General features: G+C 40.4%; 2 protein-coding genes across 3 annotated transcripts in view; both read left to right on the forward strand.

Moving 5' to 3' along the window:
* The window catches only part of LOC125227718 (protein phosphatase 1F-like), a 132856-nt gene that overhangs the window by 30965 nt on the left and 81184 nt on the right, over positions 1-20707 (forward strand). For both annotated transcript variants that reach the window (XM_048132019.1, XM_048132018.1), the window contains exon 8: positions 5166-5330. In XM_048132019.1, coding sequence (XP_047987976.1) covers positions 5166-5330 — 165 coding nt within the window. The remainder of the gene's footprint in view (positions 1-5165; positions 5331-20707) is intronic.
* On the forward strand, positions 12649-14686 carry LOC125227719. The gene is made up of 2 exons (XM_048132021.1): positions 12649-13623; positions 14001-14686. The coding sequence occupies exons 1-2, from the start codon at positions 12649-12651 to the stop codon at positions 14004-14006; spliced, it is 981 nt and encodes a 326-aa protein (XP_047987978.1). The 3' UTR covers positions 14007-14686.

Below are 20707 nucleotides of genomic sequence, written 5' to 3' on the forward strand. Positions count from 1 at the left end.
GCCTTACTTATTCTGCTTATTCTGAGACAGTGTGAAGTATGTGTGTTAACTGTAATACTTACCTACTACTTATGTTATGTTTGATGTTTTATTCTTAAGTGTAATTGGTAAGCCGTTCTAGTATCTAAATAAATAAAGAGTCTGTTCACATTGAATTGACAAAGTTGGCATCTGACATCTATGGAAATTAGAGAGAAATGGTGTCCTAAAGTCTTAATACATATTACAACAGGTCTTCCATTATTTCTTTTCAAAGTTTATTAAATTATCTCCTAATGTGATCGAATAGACTCGAAAATTTTATCAAACATAATATAGAAACATCCGAGTTCAAGACAATTAGTGAAGTTTACAATTTTGAATAAATTGGCCCAAATTTTATTGTAACTTCAATAACATTGCAACTTCAGTCACCGTCAGCAAGTCTTAAGAATCATTATAGCATCATTGAGTGCACCTTGTACTATTGCATCCCCCGGCTAACGGCATAATGGCTGCCTCGCGTCCGTAATGATCACGATCACTGTGAAAAATGAACCACGACACACTGCCACAGATTAAATATTCAGTACGTTAAGTCATGTACGGGAAATCGAAGCACAATTCGCCTCAAATCATGTTTGTGCTTGGACATGACAATTTTCTGTCCTTCGAATAATTATTTTGTCTTTCATTTCGTGTTCAACCATAGTCCACTAACACGGCGTCGTTGCACAGCGTGTATAGTACGTAATTAAAATTTGGATTTCACGTACGATAAAATTTACATATTTTATTCGGCATACCAAGGGAGAGGCGCATGGTTAATCTAAATTGTTTTAAAGTATTATTTGAGACCTACTATAGAATGTCATTTTCCTTTGCAACGGTACGCAAACCCTCAGAGGTTTGCAATAAGCAAATAACTATTAGTAGTTAACAATTTGATCCCGAATCAGAATAACTATTGAAATTAATTTTTACGAAAGTGATTGAGAAAACGACTCAATTTGTGGTACAAAAAATACATACTTAAATTGTCATTGCAGTTATGTGGTGAAATTATGTATGTAACATAATTTACAAGCATGACTATTATATGTGTCGCTTAACTTCAAACTTGGGTAAATCCATTCTGATGTAAGGTTGATTATGTAAAAAAATATAATATTGATCTGAAATATAATCAACCTAATAGCAGAATGGATTTACCCAAGTTTGAAGTTAAGCAACCCATATATGCCTATGTAATGCAAAAAACGTTGTTAAACAAAACGTAGTGTTTTTGTCTAATGGGATTCACGTCTGTCAGCAGAAACGATTGGGTATAACCGGGATATAAAACGTGTAAGAGCCCTTGAAAAGAGGGGAAGCCTTTGCCCTGTAGGTAGCGGGACACTAGAGCAGGCTAAAAAAAACTTTGGAACAAATAAAACCATGAAGTTAAAAAACTGTTACCCATTACTTGATTGTGCTTGTGTTGTATGGTATCAGAGCAATAATAATAAAACGAGCGATTAACTTCGCGCCCGCCGTGTTCCGCCTACCCCTTTTTAACGCCTATTGTACGTTTTGTCAAGTGATCGTGAACGAGCTTTTAATAGGAGCAGGTTTCGTACAATTTGTGGATTTTTCGTGATTCAGCACAATAGAGCTTCAATATCTAAAAAATGAATAAAGATTTGGCGTTGATGTCAAAAATTGTTTTTTAGGGGTATTTATTTAGTTGTTTCAAACTTTCACTATGTATATGTTTAAACGTCAGACGAATGTAGAAGTAATAAAATAAAATAAATCTAACTAAAATTATTGGTGTAGTGTGTCAAATAAATACTTAGAATATCTTGGTCAATATTGACATGGAGGTCCCCTACCTGTTTACGTTTCCTTTATATTCTACGTAATTAGAATATTTATGCGTTATCTAATTATTTTATCGATAAAATACACATGCCACCAACAACAAACGACAGATTGTCATCACGTCATTAAACCACATAAGCAAATACAAAATAATCGATCATTATTATTCATATTTGTATCAAAGCACTTATATTTTCAACCCACGTGCGTGAGTTGGAAAACAATAGGGCTGTGCATTAAATTAGAAGTTGATTGGTGCGCGCGCCGGGCGCCGGCCGGCCGCGCGCTACCCTCCAGACTTGCCCTACGATGCACCGCCATTACCCACAATCCTACACCATCTCCTTACCCTCTGTACTACAAAATTACATCTTACTTCAATGCAAGGAGGCATGTTTTTGAAGGGAGACGGAACTGCACATATGATGTTTGATATTTTAGTGCTAATATATCGATCACTCGGACACCATGCACTTAACACTTTAGGGGTAGGAATTGAAGATTGTATTCACGCTAAAAGGTGTGAGTTTTTTTTGCTAAGTTTTAATAAAGAATTTGCAACCACCCGCAGTATCGTAATGCATCGAACTTTAATTTATCAAAACCAAGAAACCGTCCTCAGAAAACCAAGACGTGCCTATCTAATCCTTATTTGATTTTATTAACATTCCCCTGCGACGATTTTCCAACGTGTTAATTCTGTACACAATATAATATTTCGTTACTTATCAAACGATCCCAAATAGTACAAGAAACTTTTCCTCCAAATTGATCTGAACTGTTAGGAAGTTTCCACCATCTAAGGGTAGACGTAATCTATCGAAGTGCGAGATAAAAATAGTGTTGACATTATTCTCATTGGCGTCGTTCCGGGTTTTCTCCACACATCGCAGACTACTCATCGATTTCGCGTTCCACGGCAGATTAAGTTCGGAAACGTTTCTGGGCCCCCCTTCTGTAGGGCTACCACTTGGAACGACAAATATCTGAAATTTTATACCATGTTAGACTATGACTGAGGTGCCAGTTGTATCCTAAATTCGTGCGGTGGGTATGGTACCAAAATTTATTTCATAACTTTCATAAGCCTGTTATAATAAATCAACAATAGTTATTTGTTTTACAAGGGGGCAAAGTTGTTGTTTAACCGCACGTGCCAATATTGATACTCGAGCAAGCGAAAGATTCCAATATTGAACCGCGAGCGTAGTGAGTGGTTCAAAAAGTGGAATCTTGAGCGTTGAGAGGGTTTCAAGGCACGAAGGTTAAAGAAAGTGCCACCGAGTGGAACACAAAATATTTCACCTCACTAACACGAACTAAATACTGACTACAAAACATCAAACTAAATCGAATTCATCAATTTATTCAATAGTTATGATTCGAAATCATCATTTATAGGTAAAATCTACCAGCCAGCTTAAGACATAAAGTTAAAATTTGTATGAAATTACTTTGCACTCTTGTGGATAAAATGCAATTTAGCTATCGGTTTTCGAATTGCAAAGAGAGCCTTTATCAGTTCCTGTGGTGAAAAAACATTTTTGAAACACTTGTTAGGTACTTGTGGGTGAACATTTCTAAAATAAAGACTTTCATAATTCATAATAATTTATTGATAATTTAAAATTAGGTACATGTCAATAGTTACAGTGCGTATTTTCGCGCTTTCACTAAGTCTAAATGTAAAACTGCGCAGTTAAATAAAATAGTAAGAGTTTAAACATTTTAAAAATGCTGACCAATGGCAAATATGCCAGAAATGCTATTGCCCATTGATTTCAAAATTGGACTTCGCATAGGATTTTTCCAAGTTTCTTAATCCCTTTTTGATAACCCTAGCGTTAAAGCGACTGAAAGTTATCCGGGGTGCTTCACGCAAGATTAGTTTACTATGGCCTCCACGTAGAATTAATTGCGATTGCTCAGACGTATTGGTTTCTTTAAAAATATTTATAATAATGTAGTAACAAAAGAACTTATTTTTGACTAATTGTTGGCAAACTTAGGATTAATCTTTAAAAATATTTATAATAATGTAGTAACAAAAGACTTATAAAATTCCCCTAAGCACTAAAGCGGTTTTCTTACAAGTCGGCAGGCGGTCGGTTAAAGTCGGCAGTAATTGGAAATGTGAAGGAACCGGGGAAGAAAAAGAAGAAAATAAATAAATAAGTTCAGATGTAAAATAATATACCTTGAATACCTACAATGTGTTCTGTAACTTTAATTTAGAGATCTCTAAACAGTATCTGTATTATTTAATACTCATAATATAAATCCTTTCTACGTTCTCTTTGACATGTGACCTTAGTCACGGTATTTATTTAATTCGAGTGGACTATACAACTATATAAATACGTATAATTGTATACACTCTCTGTACCTAGTTCATTACAATGGAAAGGTCAAACAAATATGGGCTCTCATTCAGAGTAATCATATTACGAAAGAGCGACAGCTGTTCTTTGTTAGAGCCGTAGACAAATAAGGGCAACCTCGAACTTGCAAGGAGTGGTGTTGACAGACCAATTTTTAAGAAGTTTGTGAACCTTAACTATGAATAAATTATCCTCAGAATAGATTAAATCTATTTAATTTAAAATCAAACAGATTTATTTAGTTGAAGATGGCTATCACTAATAGTGTGATTCACTATCAGTACGAGTATTCCTTTATGTTTATACTAAATACCGATAAAAATGTGGACGTACAAGATGTGACACCTTAAGGAAACAAAAAAATACTAAAATTGGTAATGTAGAGGTTAGGTAATTGGTCCTTTTTGTATTAGGTATATATCTTAGTTCAATCAAGGTTCATGTGAACTATGTCAGACATATAATCAGGGCACGTTTTGAGTCCACGTTTATTAGAATCTATATGTCTGCGAACTGAGTAAACCCAGACCAGATGATTTCAAGAACACTGACTGCGTCACTAATTTATCGCTAAGTTTACGATCTTTAAAATATTCCTTGCAAGCTTGGCCGCAACTTTTATGTCTGCTTATAATTTATAATTATGCCGAAACATCCCGTAACTACTAAACTAAGTATTATATTATTACTTGAAGCTTAATATCAGCAAGTCCAGGAAAAATATTTTTCCCACTTTGTCATATAAAGATGAAGTCATCTAGTTGCCTCACATTTTTCTGAATCCTTCGAGAAGCAATCAATCTTTTTATTTCCAGATCGCGTGTTCGAGTTAATATGGTTTTGAAATTCTACTTAGGATCTTGTCCTCATGTCGCTTCTGCAATTGCATATCTTTTTATCTAGTTTGGAAAAAAAAACTTTAACATATTTCTTCTTTCGCAGGCGACGCTATGTACAAACCCTACGTGACCGCACGACCAGAGCTCGCGACCGTGGACCTGGACGGAGACGAAGACTTTGTAGTTGTGGCTTGCGACGGTCTGTGGGACTTCGTCAGCGAAGACGAGGTCGCGCTGGCCGTGTACCGGCAGCTGGCCGCAGATCCAGGTTAGTGCAAATAGGCTAGCTTCCTTCGATTGTTGAAAACAAGCCGCAGATGATAGCTCGACGAAACAAAACATGATTGCCATACGTCCTGCGTTGTGAGTGGCCATGATGATTGAGCTCGCGACCGTGGACCTGGGCGTAGACGAAGACTTCGTAGTGGTCACCTGCTGCTGTGGGACTTCGTCAGCGGAGACGAGGTCGCTCTGGCCGTGTACAGGCAGCTGGCCGCAGATCCAGGTTAGCGAGTAAGACTAGACAGTGACCTTGGCTAGCTTCCTTCGATTGTTAAACAAGCACGGATCCAGGGGGGGGTCACGTGGTCTATTTGTATGGCCAGCCTAAGCTCCAGGGGGGGGTCATGACCCCCATGATCCCCCCCTGGATCCGCGCATGTTGTTGAAAGCAAGAGTGAGCGGTCGACGAAACAAAACACGAATACCCTGTCCTACATTGTGTACGTGACCATGACGATTGGTCCTTCGTGCCATACGGTAGCTAGAAAGTTGGTGATTACGTTCGAGACATACATAATTTTGCGTTAACTATCAATACCTACTATCATATTATTATTATTATTATTATTTCCAAAAGATCATTTACATCTCAACGAAAACAAGACTTTACGCAATGTCTACAATTTTATCAATGGGACCAAATTCTTAACAAAAGTAACTGTCCGGGTAAAACAATCGAATTAGTAATGAATGTCATCAAATATCATTATGAAATATACTTTCCTATAAAAAAACATTTAGTTAAAAATACTGTAAGTGTGTGGGTCAATGAGGCTGTTAAAACCTTACGTAAAAAGATAAATAAAATTAAACAGGTCTTATCAGTGCATACGCAAGCTACCGACAGCACTGAGGCATGCGCAAACCGGCTGATGCTGCAAAACTTAGAATCTGAATACTGGACAACATTGAAACAAGTACGTAGTAGCTTTATTAACAACCTTATAGCAAACAGTAGTAGTGAAAATATATGTAGAAGTGTATGGCGGGTAATATCGGCCGAGACTGGAAAGAATATGAAATGCAAGAGTGGTGCGATCGATGTGTTTGTCAGTAAGGCTGGGGGTGACAGCGTCGGGCAGCGCGCCGCCGCCGCCGCCGCGCAGCTGAACAGGTACTACATCGACGCGAGTGTAAACAACCCAACTCCATGCGCTCGCACCGCGCTTGCATATCTAGAACAATACCTACAATATGCACCGCCTGCGCCATATATATTTGAACCTTTCACGTTGAATGAAATATTAATAGCGTGTAAAAAAATTAAACGTAAAAAATCTAAAGACAACAATGACATGTCAACCGAGATTATTGACTGCTTCCCGCCGGTAGTAATCTCATTATTTCTATCGTTTTTTAATAAGTGCATTTACACCGGAATATACCCAGATAGCTTAAAAGAAATTAAAGTGCAACCGGTTTATAAAGGCAAGGGTGAAATGCACCTACCTAAACATTATCGGCCGATATCACTAATACCAGTGGTGTCTAAAATATTTGAGCGAATGATTAGTAGGAGAATAATGAATCATATCACATCAAATAACCTATTAAACCAGCAACAGTATGCCTACCAACCCGGGCGGTCGACGGCGGACGCGGCGCGCGACGTCGTGGCGCGCGTGCTGGCGCACCTGGAGGGCGGGCGGCAGGTCGCCGCGGTGTTCTGCGACCTGTCGCGCGCCTTTGAGGTGATTGATCACTCGCTCTTACTGGCCAAACTCGCTCGCTACGGCTTCGGAGGAACTTTCCATGACGCCGTCGCCTCGTTTCTCAGTAATCGCAGGCAGTCTACATACGTACTCAACTCAAAGTCAGATCTAGGATGACACTTGCATCATAGTCAATGCCGATAATTTTGATAATTTAAAACTTAAACTTACACTTGTAATGCACAAAATGGCCAAGTGGTTTTCGGCTAATGGAATGTTATTAAATTTAGATAAAACCAATATAATTCATTTTCAATTGAAAAAAACTCACAATCCGATAAATATAACTCTAAATAATGTCAGTGTCCCCCAGGTGGACAACACTCGGTACCTAGGGTACGTGCTCGACGCCGGGCTGACGTGGGCCGCGCACGTCGACCACATGTGCGACAAGCTGTCCTCGGCGTGCTACGCCCTGTCCAGACTCGCGCCCACCCTGTCCGCCAGTAACATGCGTAAAGCCTATTTTGGATATTTCCACTCCGTCCTAATTCAAGGAATTGATTTATGGGCTACGTCGGCCACCTGGGAAAGACTGTTTAAATTACAAAAACGAGCCCTACGAATTGTTGACCGAAAACCACTCGACCATCCCGCGAAAGATATATTTAGAAGCCATAAAATACTGACCTTGCCAAGTATATATATACTGACAGCTTGTAACTATGTACGCGAGAACCTGCATAACTACAAAACTCTTAACAGAACGTCGCGTAGGCAGCCGCTGCTAATAGCTCCGACCCGACGGCTAGCGAAGGCCCGTGCGGCGCTCAGTGTTGTCGGTGCCAACATATACAACCATGTTCCCCTAAACATAAAAAACGCGAAAAGCAATCCAATATTCTCTAGAAAACTAAAGACTATGTTAATAGACCTTGCATGTTACAATGTACCTGAGTTTCTGCAAGTGACAAACCCATTGGCCCTAACACATCAAATATGTAATTTAGTACCTAATTAATTGAAAGATGTATCAACAAAATGTAAAATGTATTAACACTAATGTAGTAAATATAATAACTTAACTTAAGCACTGTTTGCTAAGTAAATCATTTGAAGTTACAATTTTATTATGATTATTATGAATAATGTACCAAATTAAGTAACAATGATCTGCATGTATATGACTATACTATGTATTATAAATTGACGTATAAATATTTTACTTTTATGAATAAATGATCTGAATCTGAATCTGAATCATATTTAGTTACGATCTTACTACACCACTATCACCTGGATAATAATCCTAAGTTGATGCTTTGTTTCACATTCAGGGATCCCGTCGGTTACAATGTCATGTCTGTATTTACCCGATGTACGTAATTCTTTTCTTAAACAAACACAATACACACAATTAAACAAACACGCGCATATGTTCATGATCATGACAGTGTTTACAATTTTATTTGTATTCTTCGCCGAAAAGGAAAAGCGTGAAAATTGTTTTTATTAACACAATTTTACGGTCGTTATAATGCGAATCACATAACTTAAATCTATTGTGCGGCGAATGAATCACAGCTCGACCCCCATTCTTCGCGATAGGCAGTTGGGAAACGGAGGGAAGTCGGTGTCTACTAAATTGCAGTTGCTGGCCTTGAGTCGGTGTATGAGTCGCCACGGCGGTGGTTTCCGTTTTATAAATAGTTTGCAAAACAAGGTAAACAGAAAATTATTTTTGTGGCCCCACAAATAAGTGATGCGAAATAAAGTCTGCGTAATGAATGATTTGTTATTATAATTATGCGGTAAACATGCAACGTTATTAATAATTCGATCAGTATACACTATTTGTCTATAACGTGCGACTATTGCCCTTATAACACGATTTGGCGATCGACATTGATTGGCACGCCTCTCAAGTACGTCGTTTGTTGTGTGTAGGGCGAGTCACATGATTCTAACGTGAGAGTGTTTGCTTAAAATCTGAGTGCTCTTACGCTGTACAAAACCAGTTTAAATGACCCCTGACTGATAGTACCCTCCCTTTAAATACTCCCGTCTAAAGTGACGTTGCAAAGAGTCGGAAGGTCTTCTTATATTTGTAAATACAGTAGCATTGGTGCCCTCAAGTCTACTCTAAAGTGCCTTTAATGGATCGCTACGCCCTGGGCGATAAGAGCTTTCAACTTGTTCGACAAAAATTTTCTTTTTTTGTAAATGTTAGCTCGTTTTGTTGCGGGTCCCCGCTAAAAAAGGGTTACGTTGAAATGCCTCGATGACGGAAGCATTCACAAGGGGTTGCGTTTTTATGAGTTTTTAAAATGTGCTTCGTTAGATTAGTGGAATCAAACAAAAAATACTCCCCCTATCTCAATTGAGCAATGTAAGTCGGATAATTATAATAAAGGCCGAGTATAATATTATCCGGCGTGTTGACACATCGTATAATAGGGATGCGTGTGTCCCTTCATAGTGTCCGTCACTATTATGACAGTTTGACGTTTGGACCGAGAGGAGATCTGTGATTTATGTCCCGCACATTACCAGATCAGGTTTCTGTCAATTAGCTAATGTGATGGCTAAATCAACATGACGAGATTTACGTCCCATTCATGTTGTCACGCAGCACTGGCTACAGTTTTAAAAAACAATGAACACCTGTACGTTTGCGCCGGTTTATTCAGGGTACAGGTTTCTTTGTTTGAATAGGTCTTGCGAAAAAAGCCTAAGGAGAACAATAAAACTGTACTTTATGTTCCGTAACGAGATTGCAGCGGTGCCTAGATTTCAGCCGGGCTGCGGCGCCTGACCGCAGCCCCACAATATTGTGTAGTAATTGCGTCGGAAGTGGGGAAGTGGAGAAATTGGATACTTTGTTTTCGCTTCGCCCCCTGTCGCAGCCCTCGGCCCGTGCCCTCGCGCTGAAGCCTTTCTAATTATTAGCTTTGTGCACTCTTTGTAAACGCAATATCGTGGAGATTGCTGATGGATTAGCTCTCAACGAATGGAACAACTAAATACTCGGATACTGTTATTAGTAGTATCGGCTATTTGCAGGCTGTGGGGCACGCAGACTCATCTTGTAAAGGAAAAAAGAACATACACACCTACTTACTTATAATTATAAATGTGCTGTTAACGAACACTACAGTCCGAACTTTGACCTGGTTTAACTCGTCCCCGCTTAATTTAATAATTCCAGTGGGTTCTAAATCTCTACATCGCCTTTCGTTTTCCACTTGGCTGGCAGTCCGCGCCTGTCCGTCCTGTGGATTATGCGATTTAGCCGTTTAAACTGTCGCCCGTGAGTCCGTATTCAAACAGGGGAGGACAGCTGTCACTAATTCGCCGGGGGCTAGCCGAATTCACCACGTCCGGCGCACTCGAGTTCACTCGTATTGTTGATGTACAGAGACTCAATTCCATCTACTCATATCCCTTGTTAAAATTGTCGAATCGTTAGGATTACTTTGTCGCCGGTGCCTTTGCTCGCATGTCACCATTCTATTTGAATATTTGGAGATTTCCCTTAGTACTGTTTGATGTTAAGATATCAAAAGGATTGTTGGTTTGCTATGCGTTCAGCCTACTATCCAATTGGTTAGGATATCTATTCATCTGTATAAATTAGATAAATTATAAGGGTGACTATTGATCTTTCCATTTTGTGTCGAGTAGGCGTCGGATTTGGAGCAGCTGTTATTAACTGGAATGATTGGTGGCTGCGATAAGTTACATCAGCATGCATTGATGTCAAATTGCGTTCAGATAGCGACTCCCACTGGTGTGGCATTCCACGCTAGCACGGGCCGGGAGTGCGGCTCGGCCGCGGCCGGCGCGCCGATCGCTGCGATAACATTGTGCGCGATAGATCGATAAACGATAATTCACGCGCACGCGCATCCCACTAAATGTCACTGCTAACCCGATACTATTAATCTGATGACATATCACAACACAACAATATCAGATTACTTCTCAATCCTCGCTTCCGTCGTAAAATACGAGGATTCCGCGCTCATTTCGACGCGGTGACGCTAGTTGGCACCAAACTAAGTGCCATTCGTGACCTTGACACTGTTGGAAACATACGCGGTATCTGCCAGCTTTCATTCACGGGTTAATGAGTTACGCTATGAATACAATAATAGAAACGTTCGGATCCACTGCCTACACGTTCCGATTGCATAGCTATTAAACCTGATTGTCGCCCTAAAATTTGACTATATTTGCATACAATGCATGTTAAATGCCTTATTCAGCCGTTGCAATTTTTTGACGAATCGATGCAGAACTAGTAGAGTAATGTTATTTATTACCAATTGGACGAGTAGATTGTGTAATTATGCGATGAAGCGCAATGAACAGCTCTAGTAATTATGTCGTTTATTTTAAACTGGGAACACATCGCCATCTGGGTTAGCGTATAATGAGTTTAATTGCCAGTTTTACAATTACTCTTAACTTGCGGCGTAGGCTGGCGCGTAAAATTGTTAGGAGATTACAAAAATAAATTTTAAACGGTTGCTTGTTTAAAGAAAAGTTTGTAGAGATTAATGAGGGTGGGGCTCTAGTTGTTCAACAAGCCGTGGACTATTCAGAGCTCATTAGCATCTACAAATTCCACAGCGCGAGAGAGAACGTGGAACCCTTTCTTCTGCCATGTAGTTGGTAAATACATAATTAGCTTTGCAACGTTTTCGTTAGTATACCTAAGTCACAGTAGGTGTATAAATTATCAACGACTTTTTCCTTTAATTATGTTTCTTTGTTGCGATTTTTTAAACAAAATTATATAATTATGTGCGTTTAACTTTTTAACGTTTAGCTTAAAGGTTCCTGAAATCATATTATAGCGTATAGCATAAAATTCCACTTTAGTAATTTTTTCTACATGACATTACCAAAAATTCCTCACAGGTCAGCGTCGAGCGGCGTGAATTTTAATTAAAAAACATTACGCTCTCGCGTTTAAGCCTGTCCAATTTAATGAAAACTAAGGAAAAATTCTCAGATCGTAATCAGCACAGTCACGTGACTGCGGTTGTCGAAAGTAACCTGCGCACATGATTTGTTTCCTATGAAAGTGTACGCGGACGGAGTCGCGCTCCACATGACATGTAGGCGCGGAGGCGGCGCGCGGGCGGTGCTAGATGAATTTGCATTGTAAACAGGCGGAGCGGCGCAAACGAAATCATTTGCAACGTCTCGCATGCATTGTCTTAATCATTCCTCTATCCTGTCACACAATTAACGACTCATTCATTCACGTTTGAGGTTAACTTGTCACCAATTCGTGGCTTAAAAAGATCAGAATTAATTAAACCGCCTCAACCCACTCTGTTTACAAAACGATCCGTTTCTGTAGTGATTATATTTCCAGTCGAGTGGTCTCGCGGCTGTCGCGAGGGTGCACTGTAATAAAAGAATGTGTAGAGGCGGAGGGCGCTCGTTACTGCGGCCCTCTCGCTTTGACATCATTACATTTTGTTAGGTATTGAACATGGGGTAGTTGCGAGATAATATAAATGTACTGGAGGGTGGTTTTAAGCTTAGGCTCGCCAGTCTGTGAATATACGTACTACTCACCACACGCCGTCTTTTATTTATCAGTGGCTGACGAGGATTTTTTTTTTTACATTCAACATGTCTGTGGGGAAAATTAGGGAGTTTGACGTGCAAAGTGGTAGCTGGAGATCATACTGCGACAGGCTGGAGAGCTACTTTGTGGTCAACGACGTGAAGGACGAGCGGAAATTACCGACATTGATTTCGGTAGTGGGCGAGGCAGCGTACGAATTGATGGTGAATTTATGCAGCCCTAAAAAGCCGGCCGATATGACTTATAAAGAAGTGGTGGAGATAATGAGAAAACATCTACAACCGACTCCTTCGGTGCTCGCAGAACGTTTCAGATTTCGTCAGTACCGACAGGTCAAAGGTCAGACGGTGGCGCAGTACGTGGCGGAATTAAAAAAGTTGGCACGGTTTTGTGAATTCGAAACGGCATTAGACGATAACATGCGAGATCAGTTTGTGTGTGGGTTATCCAGTGATTTGATAAGACAGCGTTTGTTTACGGAAAGTAAATTAAACTTTGCTACATCATTATCCTTAGCATTATCTCTGGAAGCGGCCGAACGGGATTCGGTGGAGGTCGAGAGGGGAGGCGGCGGCGCAGCCGCCACTGGATTGACAGCAGAGGCTGCAGCAGTACATCACGTGCGATCGGCACCGGGGGGGTGCATGGCGTGCGGAGATTTCCGTCATGATCAGGCTCACTGCAAATTTAACACTTATATTTGTAGTAGGTGTAATTTAAAAGGGCACTTGCGTCGCATGTGTCCAGCAATGGCAAATGGAACACGGGCACAGGGTTCTACGCCTAGAGGAAGTGCTAAGGGTACCAGGAATTCAGCTGGTTATGGCCGAGGCGGAGCAGGGGCCACGCTCGGGAGCAGCGGAGCGCGCGGTGGTCGCGCCAGGAACAGCAGCTGGGGCAACTCACGGGTGCACTGGGTGGTGGAAGATGGCCAGCTGAACCCGGAGGAGATACCGTTTGAGGTAGATGAAGGAAGCGAGGAACCCGTTTACCAGATGAGCCTTGACAAATATAAGCCGGTAAGGATACAAATAATTGTTAATAATAAGTTAATGACCTTTGAAATTGATACGGGTACGGCTATTACATGTATAAGTAAACAAACATATGACACTTTGTTTAAGGACGTACCTCTAGAGCCATGTAACATGTCCCTAAAATTTTATGATGGTACCGTAACGAAACCGTTATCAGGTTATATTGTAGGTAATGTACAGTATAAAAATATCAATAAGAAATTGAATTTATATGTCCACCAAAGAGGCACGACCAGTTTGTTGGGTCGTGAATGGTTGGCTGAATTAGACATTACAATACCTAAACTATTGTCAGGTGAAAATGTTGTCACGACGAATAATGTAAGCTGTGAAGATAACATTTCTGATGTAATTTCCAGGCATAAGGAAATATTCGATGGGAGCTTGGGTGCGTTCACCGGCGGGCGGGCTCGGCTGCGCGTGCGACCGGACGCAGCCCCCGTGTTCTGCCGCGCGCGCCCCCTACCGTACGCGCTGAGGGACCGCGTCGACGCCGAGCTCGACGCCATGCTGCGCGCCGACGTCATCGAGCCGGTGGATCACTCAGACTGGGCCACGCCATTGGTAATCGTAAATAAGCCGGACGGGTCATTACGATTATGTGCGGATTACAAATCCACATTGAATCGCGTTTTGTTAGTTGATAAATTTCCGATTCCTAAAATTGAAGATTTATTTGCGCAGCTTAGCGGTAGTAGGTATTTTACAAAACTAGACTTATCACAGGCCTACAATCAAATTATATTAGAAGATGACGGTTCTAGAGATTTAACGGTAATAAACACGCACCGGGGATTGTTTAGGTATAAACGCTTAGTATATGGTCTTTCGTCTAGCCCGGGAATATTCCAAAGAATTATGAGTAACCTTTTGAATGATATTCCCAACGTGACTTTCTTTTTAGATGATATTTTGATAACCGGGGATACTTTAAACTCACATTTAGGTAGCCTCCAGCAGGTACTACAGAGATTGAGTAGCAACGGTTTGAAGATAAAAAAACAAAAGTGTTCGTTTCTAGTACAAGAGGTTAAATATTTGGGGTTTGTGATTGATAAAAACGGGGTAAAGGTAGACGAAGACAAAATTAGGCCGATTTTGAAAATGACGCGACCCAGGAATGTTTCAGAACTCAAGTCGTTTATTGGTATGGTAATTTTTTATGGCAAATTCATACAAAACTTGAGCCAAATTTTATCACCTTTATATGAATTATTAAAGAAAAATAGAAAATGGGCGTGGTCGGTCGAACAGGATAGGGCCTTTAGCATGATAAAAAAAGTATTGAGTGAGGCGCCGGTTTTAGGACATTACGACGCGAACCGAGAGTTGGTGGTCACCTGTGACGCGGGACCGCACGGGGTGGGGGCCGTGCTGGCCATGCGCGGCCGGCCCGACACCGTCATCGCCTATGCGTCGCGAGCGCTCACGCCGGCCGAGCGTAATTACAGTCAAATACACAAAGAGGCACTTGCTATTATATTTTCAGTAAAGAAATTTCACCAATTCTTGTACGGTAGGCGGTTCACGTTAAAAACCGACCACAAACCTCTCGTGAGCATCTTTGGCCCGGGTCATGGTATACCTAGTATGACTGCGAGCCGTTTGCAGCGTTGGGCCTTGATATTATCAGCATACGACTTTGATATAGAATACGTAAAATCGGACGATAACACGGCGGACGCTCTTTCGCGATTAATCGCGGCGCACAAGTTGTCGGGTCCTGTAGATGAGGACGGTCCCGAACAAACATATTTACATTTTGCTACCGAGGCGATGCTTTTGGATTATAAGACGATAAGTAAAGAGACTCGCAACGATGCATTATTAAGTCGAGTAGTTAGCTACATCCGAGACGGTTGGCCCCAAGAGATAGACATACGAGAACTTAAACCTTTTTTTAATCGTAAATCAGAGCTATATACCGAACTTGATTGCATCATGTGGGGTCATAGGGTGGTGGTGCCGACGGCATGTCGCGAGCGAGTTATGAGGGAGTTGCATGATTCGCATATGGGGATCGTAAAGACCAAAGCGCTGGCGCGTAGCTATGTGTGGTGGCCCGGCCTGGACGAGGCCGTGGAAGGCATGTGCCGCGCTTGTGCTGTGTGCGCCGCGGTGGCAGCGGCGCCCCCGCGCCACGAACCCTGCCCCTGGCCTTACCCAAGCCGTCCTTGGGCTAGGATTCATTTAGATTTCTTAGGACCGGTAGCTGGAGTCAAGTATCTGGTACTCATAGATGCGTATTCTAAATGGATAGAAATAGCAGAAATGTCAAGTACTACAGCTAAAATACTAATAAGAAAACTGAGAGAATATTTTGCTAGGTTTGGTTTGCCGAAACAGATAGTGAGTGATAATGGACCGCCATTTTCTAGTGATGAATTTAAAGTTTTTTGTTCAAATAATAAAATCGAACAGTTGTTTTCAGCACCTTATCATCCAGCCTCTAACGGGGCCGCTGAAAACGGGGTGAAATTGATCAAACGTGTAATAAAAAAAGCGATGATTCAGAATATGAATATAGATACTGCGTTGAGTAGGTTTCTATTAATGTATCGTAATACCCCTCATAATACTACAGGCGAGAGTCCCGCTAAGGTTCTTTTAGGTCGAGCAGTGCGTACGCGTTTAGACTGTCTCAAACCTGATCGCGAACAGAGGGTAATCGACCTTCAACGCCGCCAGCGAGAGGCTGCAGGAGGAACACATCGAGCCTTCGACGTAGGCGATTTAGTATGGTATAGACGGTACAATGCAGGGAATTCACAGGGGACGTGGGAAGCTGGACAGGTTTTGGAACGGTTAGGAGAAAGCGATTATACAATAGTAGGTTCATGGGGTGAAAAAATACATCGACATATAAATCAGCTAAGAAAACGCGATTCACATGGGGAAACTGAGATACCTACATTGAGTAAGAGGGCAGGTTATCCACCGGTTCAGGCACCTTTGTTCGTCCCAAGCGAGGAGGCGTCGAGTTCGGGGTCGGCGGAGAGTGACAAAAACAGAGTAAACAATCCGCCAGGGGACGCGCGGGCAGAGCCGGAATCAAACCCGGAACCGGCGCCAGCGCCCGACCCAGACACCGCCGGTGAGCGCATGCGGCCCGATCGTTTGAGGCCCATTGTGAATCCCCCTAGACGTTTTGGTTTTGAGGACATCTTTTAGTTATAAGTATTTCTCAAGTTGCATCTATTACAGATTGTAGTGTTTCTTTATTATGATAGGTATGTAAGTCTAGTCCGTAATTAGTATTAAACAGTTCAATAAATAAATAGGTGTCTAACATCTGTATACCTGGTTTAACTTTGTATAGTTATAAATACGTGGGGGTTAAAACAAGTTACAATTGCCTCTAGTATTTGTATCTGAATGTTTGTAATAATCTATATAATATATACGATAAACAGACTTAAAAGTTATGTAAAGATTTCCCTTGTGCCTACCTTACAACTATCAACAAGTGTATGTTTCCAGGTACGTGTGACGTAGGTACCTTCTTTCGTCTATAATTAACATGTAACTAAAAATACCTTAACCCATTGTTAACTTGTTTAGTTATAAGGAAAACTTATTAATGACCATAATGAATGCTTATTAATTATCTATATAATTATCCTATAGATTTAGATACTTAAGAATTTTATTCTTTTAAGTTAGAAAATAAGGGTGGAGGTGTTAGGTATTGAACATGGGGTAGTTGCGAGATAATATAAATGTACTGGAGGGTGGTTTTAAGACATTTATTGTCCCACCCCTATCTCGAGCCGCAAAACCTCCGACGCTAAATAAAGCCGTATTCTTCCGACTTAGAACAGTACGTATGTTGAAAACCTCAAATTTAGATCACCCTTATCGAAATTTGTCATCTCTATTCTGGCACGGTTGCTCCTTATTCAAATTGGAGTGAGTCAACTTAAGATTGTTAAAAGTTCAGTAGCTGCGATGTTCTTTTGTGGAAGTTGGTCGTGCCTGCGGCTATAATTCTCCTATTCTGAGATGTTCTGTTATAATTTTCTTACTCAGAAGTTCTTTATAAGTTATGAATGTGATGATACTTGCGGAAGGAAGAATCAAGAAACTTGTGCTCTGCATATTGTGTTGTAAATACGCTTTCAGCGTTATGTGTGTTTGTAATTTGTTTCAACACACCATTTATTTTGCTGTGACTAACGTTTTTTAATGACGTAAGCCATACTGAAATGAGTGAAGTGCATATGAGTAGGTAGTGAGTGGACTTGGGTTCATCAGTTAGGTATTATAAAAGAACATCAGTACAGTAAAAGATTAAAAGAAGGACTGGCAGGGTTACGCTAACTGCTCTGCTTTCGTTGAGTCTCTTGGTCATTTGCGTTTTCTTTCAAATCGATTACCTCATAGCTCACCTTTTTGCCGAATACTAATTATTCATGCTCACTGAATTGATAATGACTCAATTTGTATACCTTCGCATACAACTAAGTTATCTCACCTCAGACGTTTCATACTGTTTCATAGTTACACTAGGCGACAAGCGAGCCGATGACGTGCACGTACAGTCAACCAATTGGAACCCTAATAGGACACTCTAAAAGTTCTAAAACCATGTCAAAATGACAAGCAGTAAGAGACTTCTTAAAATCTGATGTAGTGATGTATAACGTCACTATGACATAGTTCTACAGTGGCCTAGGTTCCAATTGGTTGACTGTACTTACGTAGTGCATATTTTTATGCGCTAGTCTGGTTGGCTCCGGTCCAGCATTCTCGCACATTCACGGTTCCGGGCCACGTGGGTGTCCGCTGTTCTGCAGCGTAACGTCAACATGATGAATGCTCCTAGCCCACTATATTATTTGACAAATCGGTTTGCATTGAACGATTTGTATAAGGTCAATTACGGGTGTGGCATATGGGTAAGGGCGTCTGGACTGTCTGCCCATCACATTTGGGCTTGTTAAAACAATCGGTGTTCACATATTAGTAGAGTTTATATATTTACCACAAAACGTGTGTCTATACATCCGTGACAATGGGTAATAAGGCCGGATAAACTTATCCCCGTAGGGCACATTTACCCGTATTGACCTTAATTAAGTAGTGTAAGCCAGAGTTCACTGTGTTGTGACCAAATTGTCACGAAAATTTACTTATTAAATAACGCTGTCTTGGGTTACTTTCTCAACTAGGAGAACTAAGTAGATGTACGTAAACACATAGTTTGCATTGAACGATTTGTATAAGGTCAATTACGGGTGTGGCATATGGGTAAGGGCGTCTGGACTGTCTGCCCATCACATTTGGGCTTGTTAAAACAATCGGTGTTCACATATTAGTAGAGTTTATATATTTACCACAAAACGTGTGTCTATACATCCGTGACAATGGGTAATAAGGCCGGATAAACTTATCCCCGTAGGGCACATTTACCCGTATTGACCTTAATTAAGTAGTGTAAGCCAGAGTTCACTGTGTTGTGACCAAATTGTCACGAAAATTTACTTATTAAATAACGCTGTCTTGGGTTACTTTCTCAACTAGGAGAACTAAGTAGATGTACGTAAACACATAGTTTTTATAGTAATGGCAAGAACGATATAGTAATACGGGACTGAGAAAGCCCATATAAAAAAGCGTACCCCTGAAATGTATAGGCTTTTTAGGCTTAAAACTAGATGGCGCTGTTTCATGGCCTGGAAGTGGTCAAAATCATTTTTTCCTTAAATATTTTTGCGTGTTTTTGTTTCCTATAAGAACATATAATGACATATTTCTTTATTTTAATATCATGATATCATGTCAACACACATTTTGAACAAAATAAATTTGTAGGCATCATCAATGTAGTTATGCTAGTATTTAATAGGTGGCGCTAAAAAATCGGGGTACGATTCTTAGTATGAAGATTGCAAATCCTATATAAATAATCCTTGGTAATGGTAAGTAGGTAGGTCTGTATACTTTTGATATAAAAATATATATATAATATACTTAATAAATAATCTTCGTTGTGACACAAGTTAACTTGTTTATAGGAAACTAGAAACTACTAGCATATTACGGCCACAAATGCATAATGCAAGAGGAAATAATAAAATATCTTGGACAAAGTGACATTCACTGTAAAGTGCCTAATGTTTCATGCTTTGACGCTTACTCCCTCGGATATTTATAACTTATTCCAAGGCATATGTTCATTTAAGTATATGGCCTGCAAATGACGTGTCTCTGATTGAAATAACTAATTTTACGAATGTCCTTTACAAATGATTTAGCGCTGAATATTTTAAACATTTCTGTCTTTAATATTGTAATTCAAGGCACCTTTGGATGAGATTAGCCCAGGACCGGGATAAGTGGCGTTCACAAAGGGAGGCTTATGCTCAGCAGTGGGCGATTAACGGCTGAAATGATGATGATGATGATGATGATTGTAATTCAATTGACTCGGAGTATGATTATCGTTCGGTTCGATATTTTTTGTGTCGATGTTACTGTATTTAATAATTAAAAAAGATAGATGTAGACATATTTTATAACATCTTCGTTTTTAAATTTAAATCTAACTTAATAACCTAACCACAAAATTAAAATTTTGAAACAACCCCCGACCGTGACATAGTGGACCGATTTTCATGAAACATGGCTAAGAACACTCCCGACTAACTCAGCTTTCAGACAAAAAAAACTAAATTAAAATCGGTTCATCCGTTCGGGAGCTACGATGCCACAGACAGACACACACACAGACAGACAAACAGACAGACAGACAGACAGACAGACAGACAGACGGACAGACAGACAGACAGACAGACAGACAGACAAGTCAAACTTATAACACCCCTTCGTTTTTGCGTCGGGGGTTAAAAACGAAATCGAAGCAGAAACATTTCGTAGAATTCTTTCTTTAATACATACTTGCAAAAAATTTAATCATAATTCAAACTCGCGTAAACCTTGACCTCACTACAGATGGTCAATTTTATATGCTTTAAACTTATTATTTATTTTATACCCTTTAAACTTATTTCGATAGTTCGTTGTGGCCACTAACTATAGTTGTTTCTGCCAGTTCGCTGAAATT

The sequence above is a fragment of the Leguminivora glycinivorella genome, chromosome 7 (assembly GCF_023078275.1).
Source record: "Leguminivora glycinivorella isolate SPB_JAAS2020 chromosome 7, LegGlyc_1.1, whole genome shotgun sequence".
Classification (NCBI taxonomy): Eukaryota; Metazoa; Arthropoda; class Insecta; order Lepidoptera; family Tortricidae; genus Leguminivora; species Leguminivora glycinivorella.

Bases quoted from the DNA above. Each gene is read 5' to 3' on its own strand.
- LOC125227719 (XM_048132021.1), top strand. From the start codon at position 12,649: ATGTCTGTGGGGAAAATTAGGGAGTTTGACGTGCAAAGTGGTAGCTGG.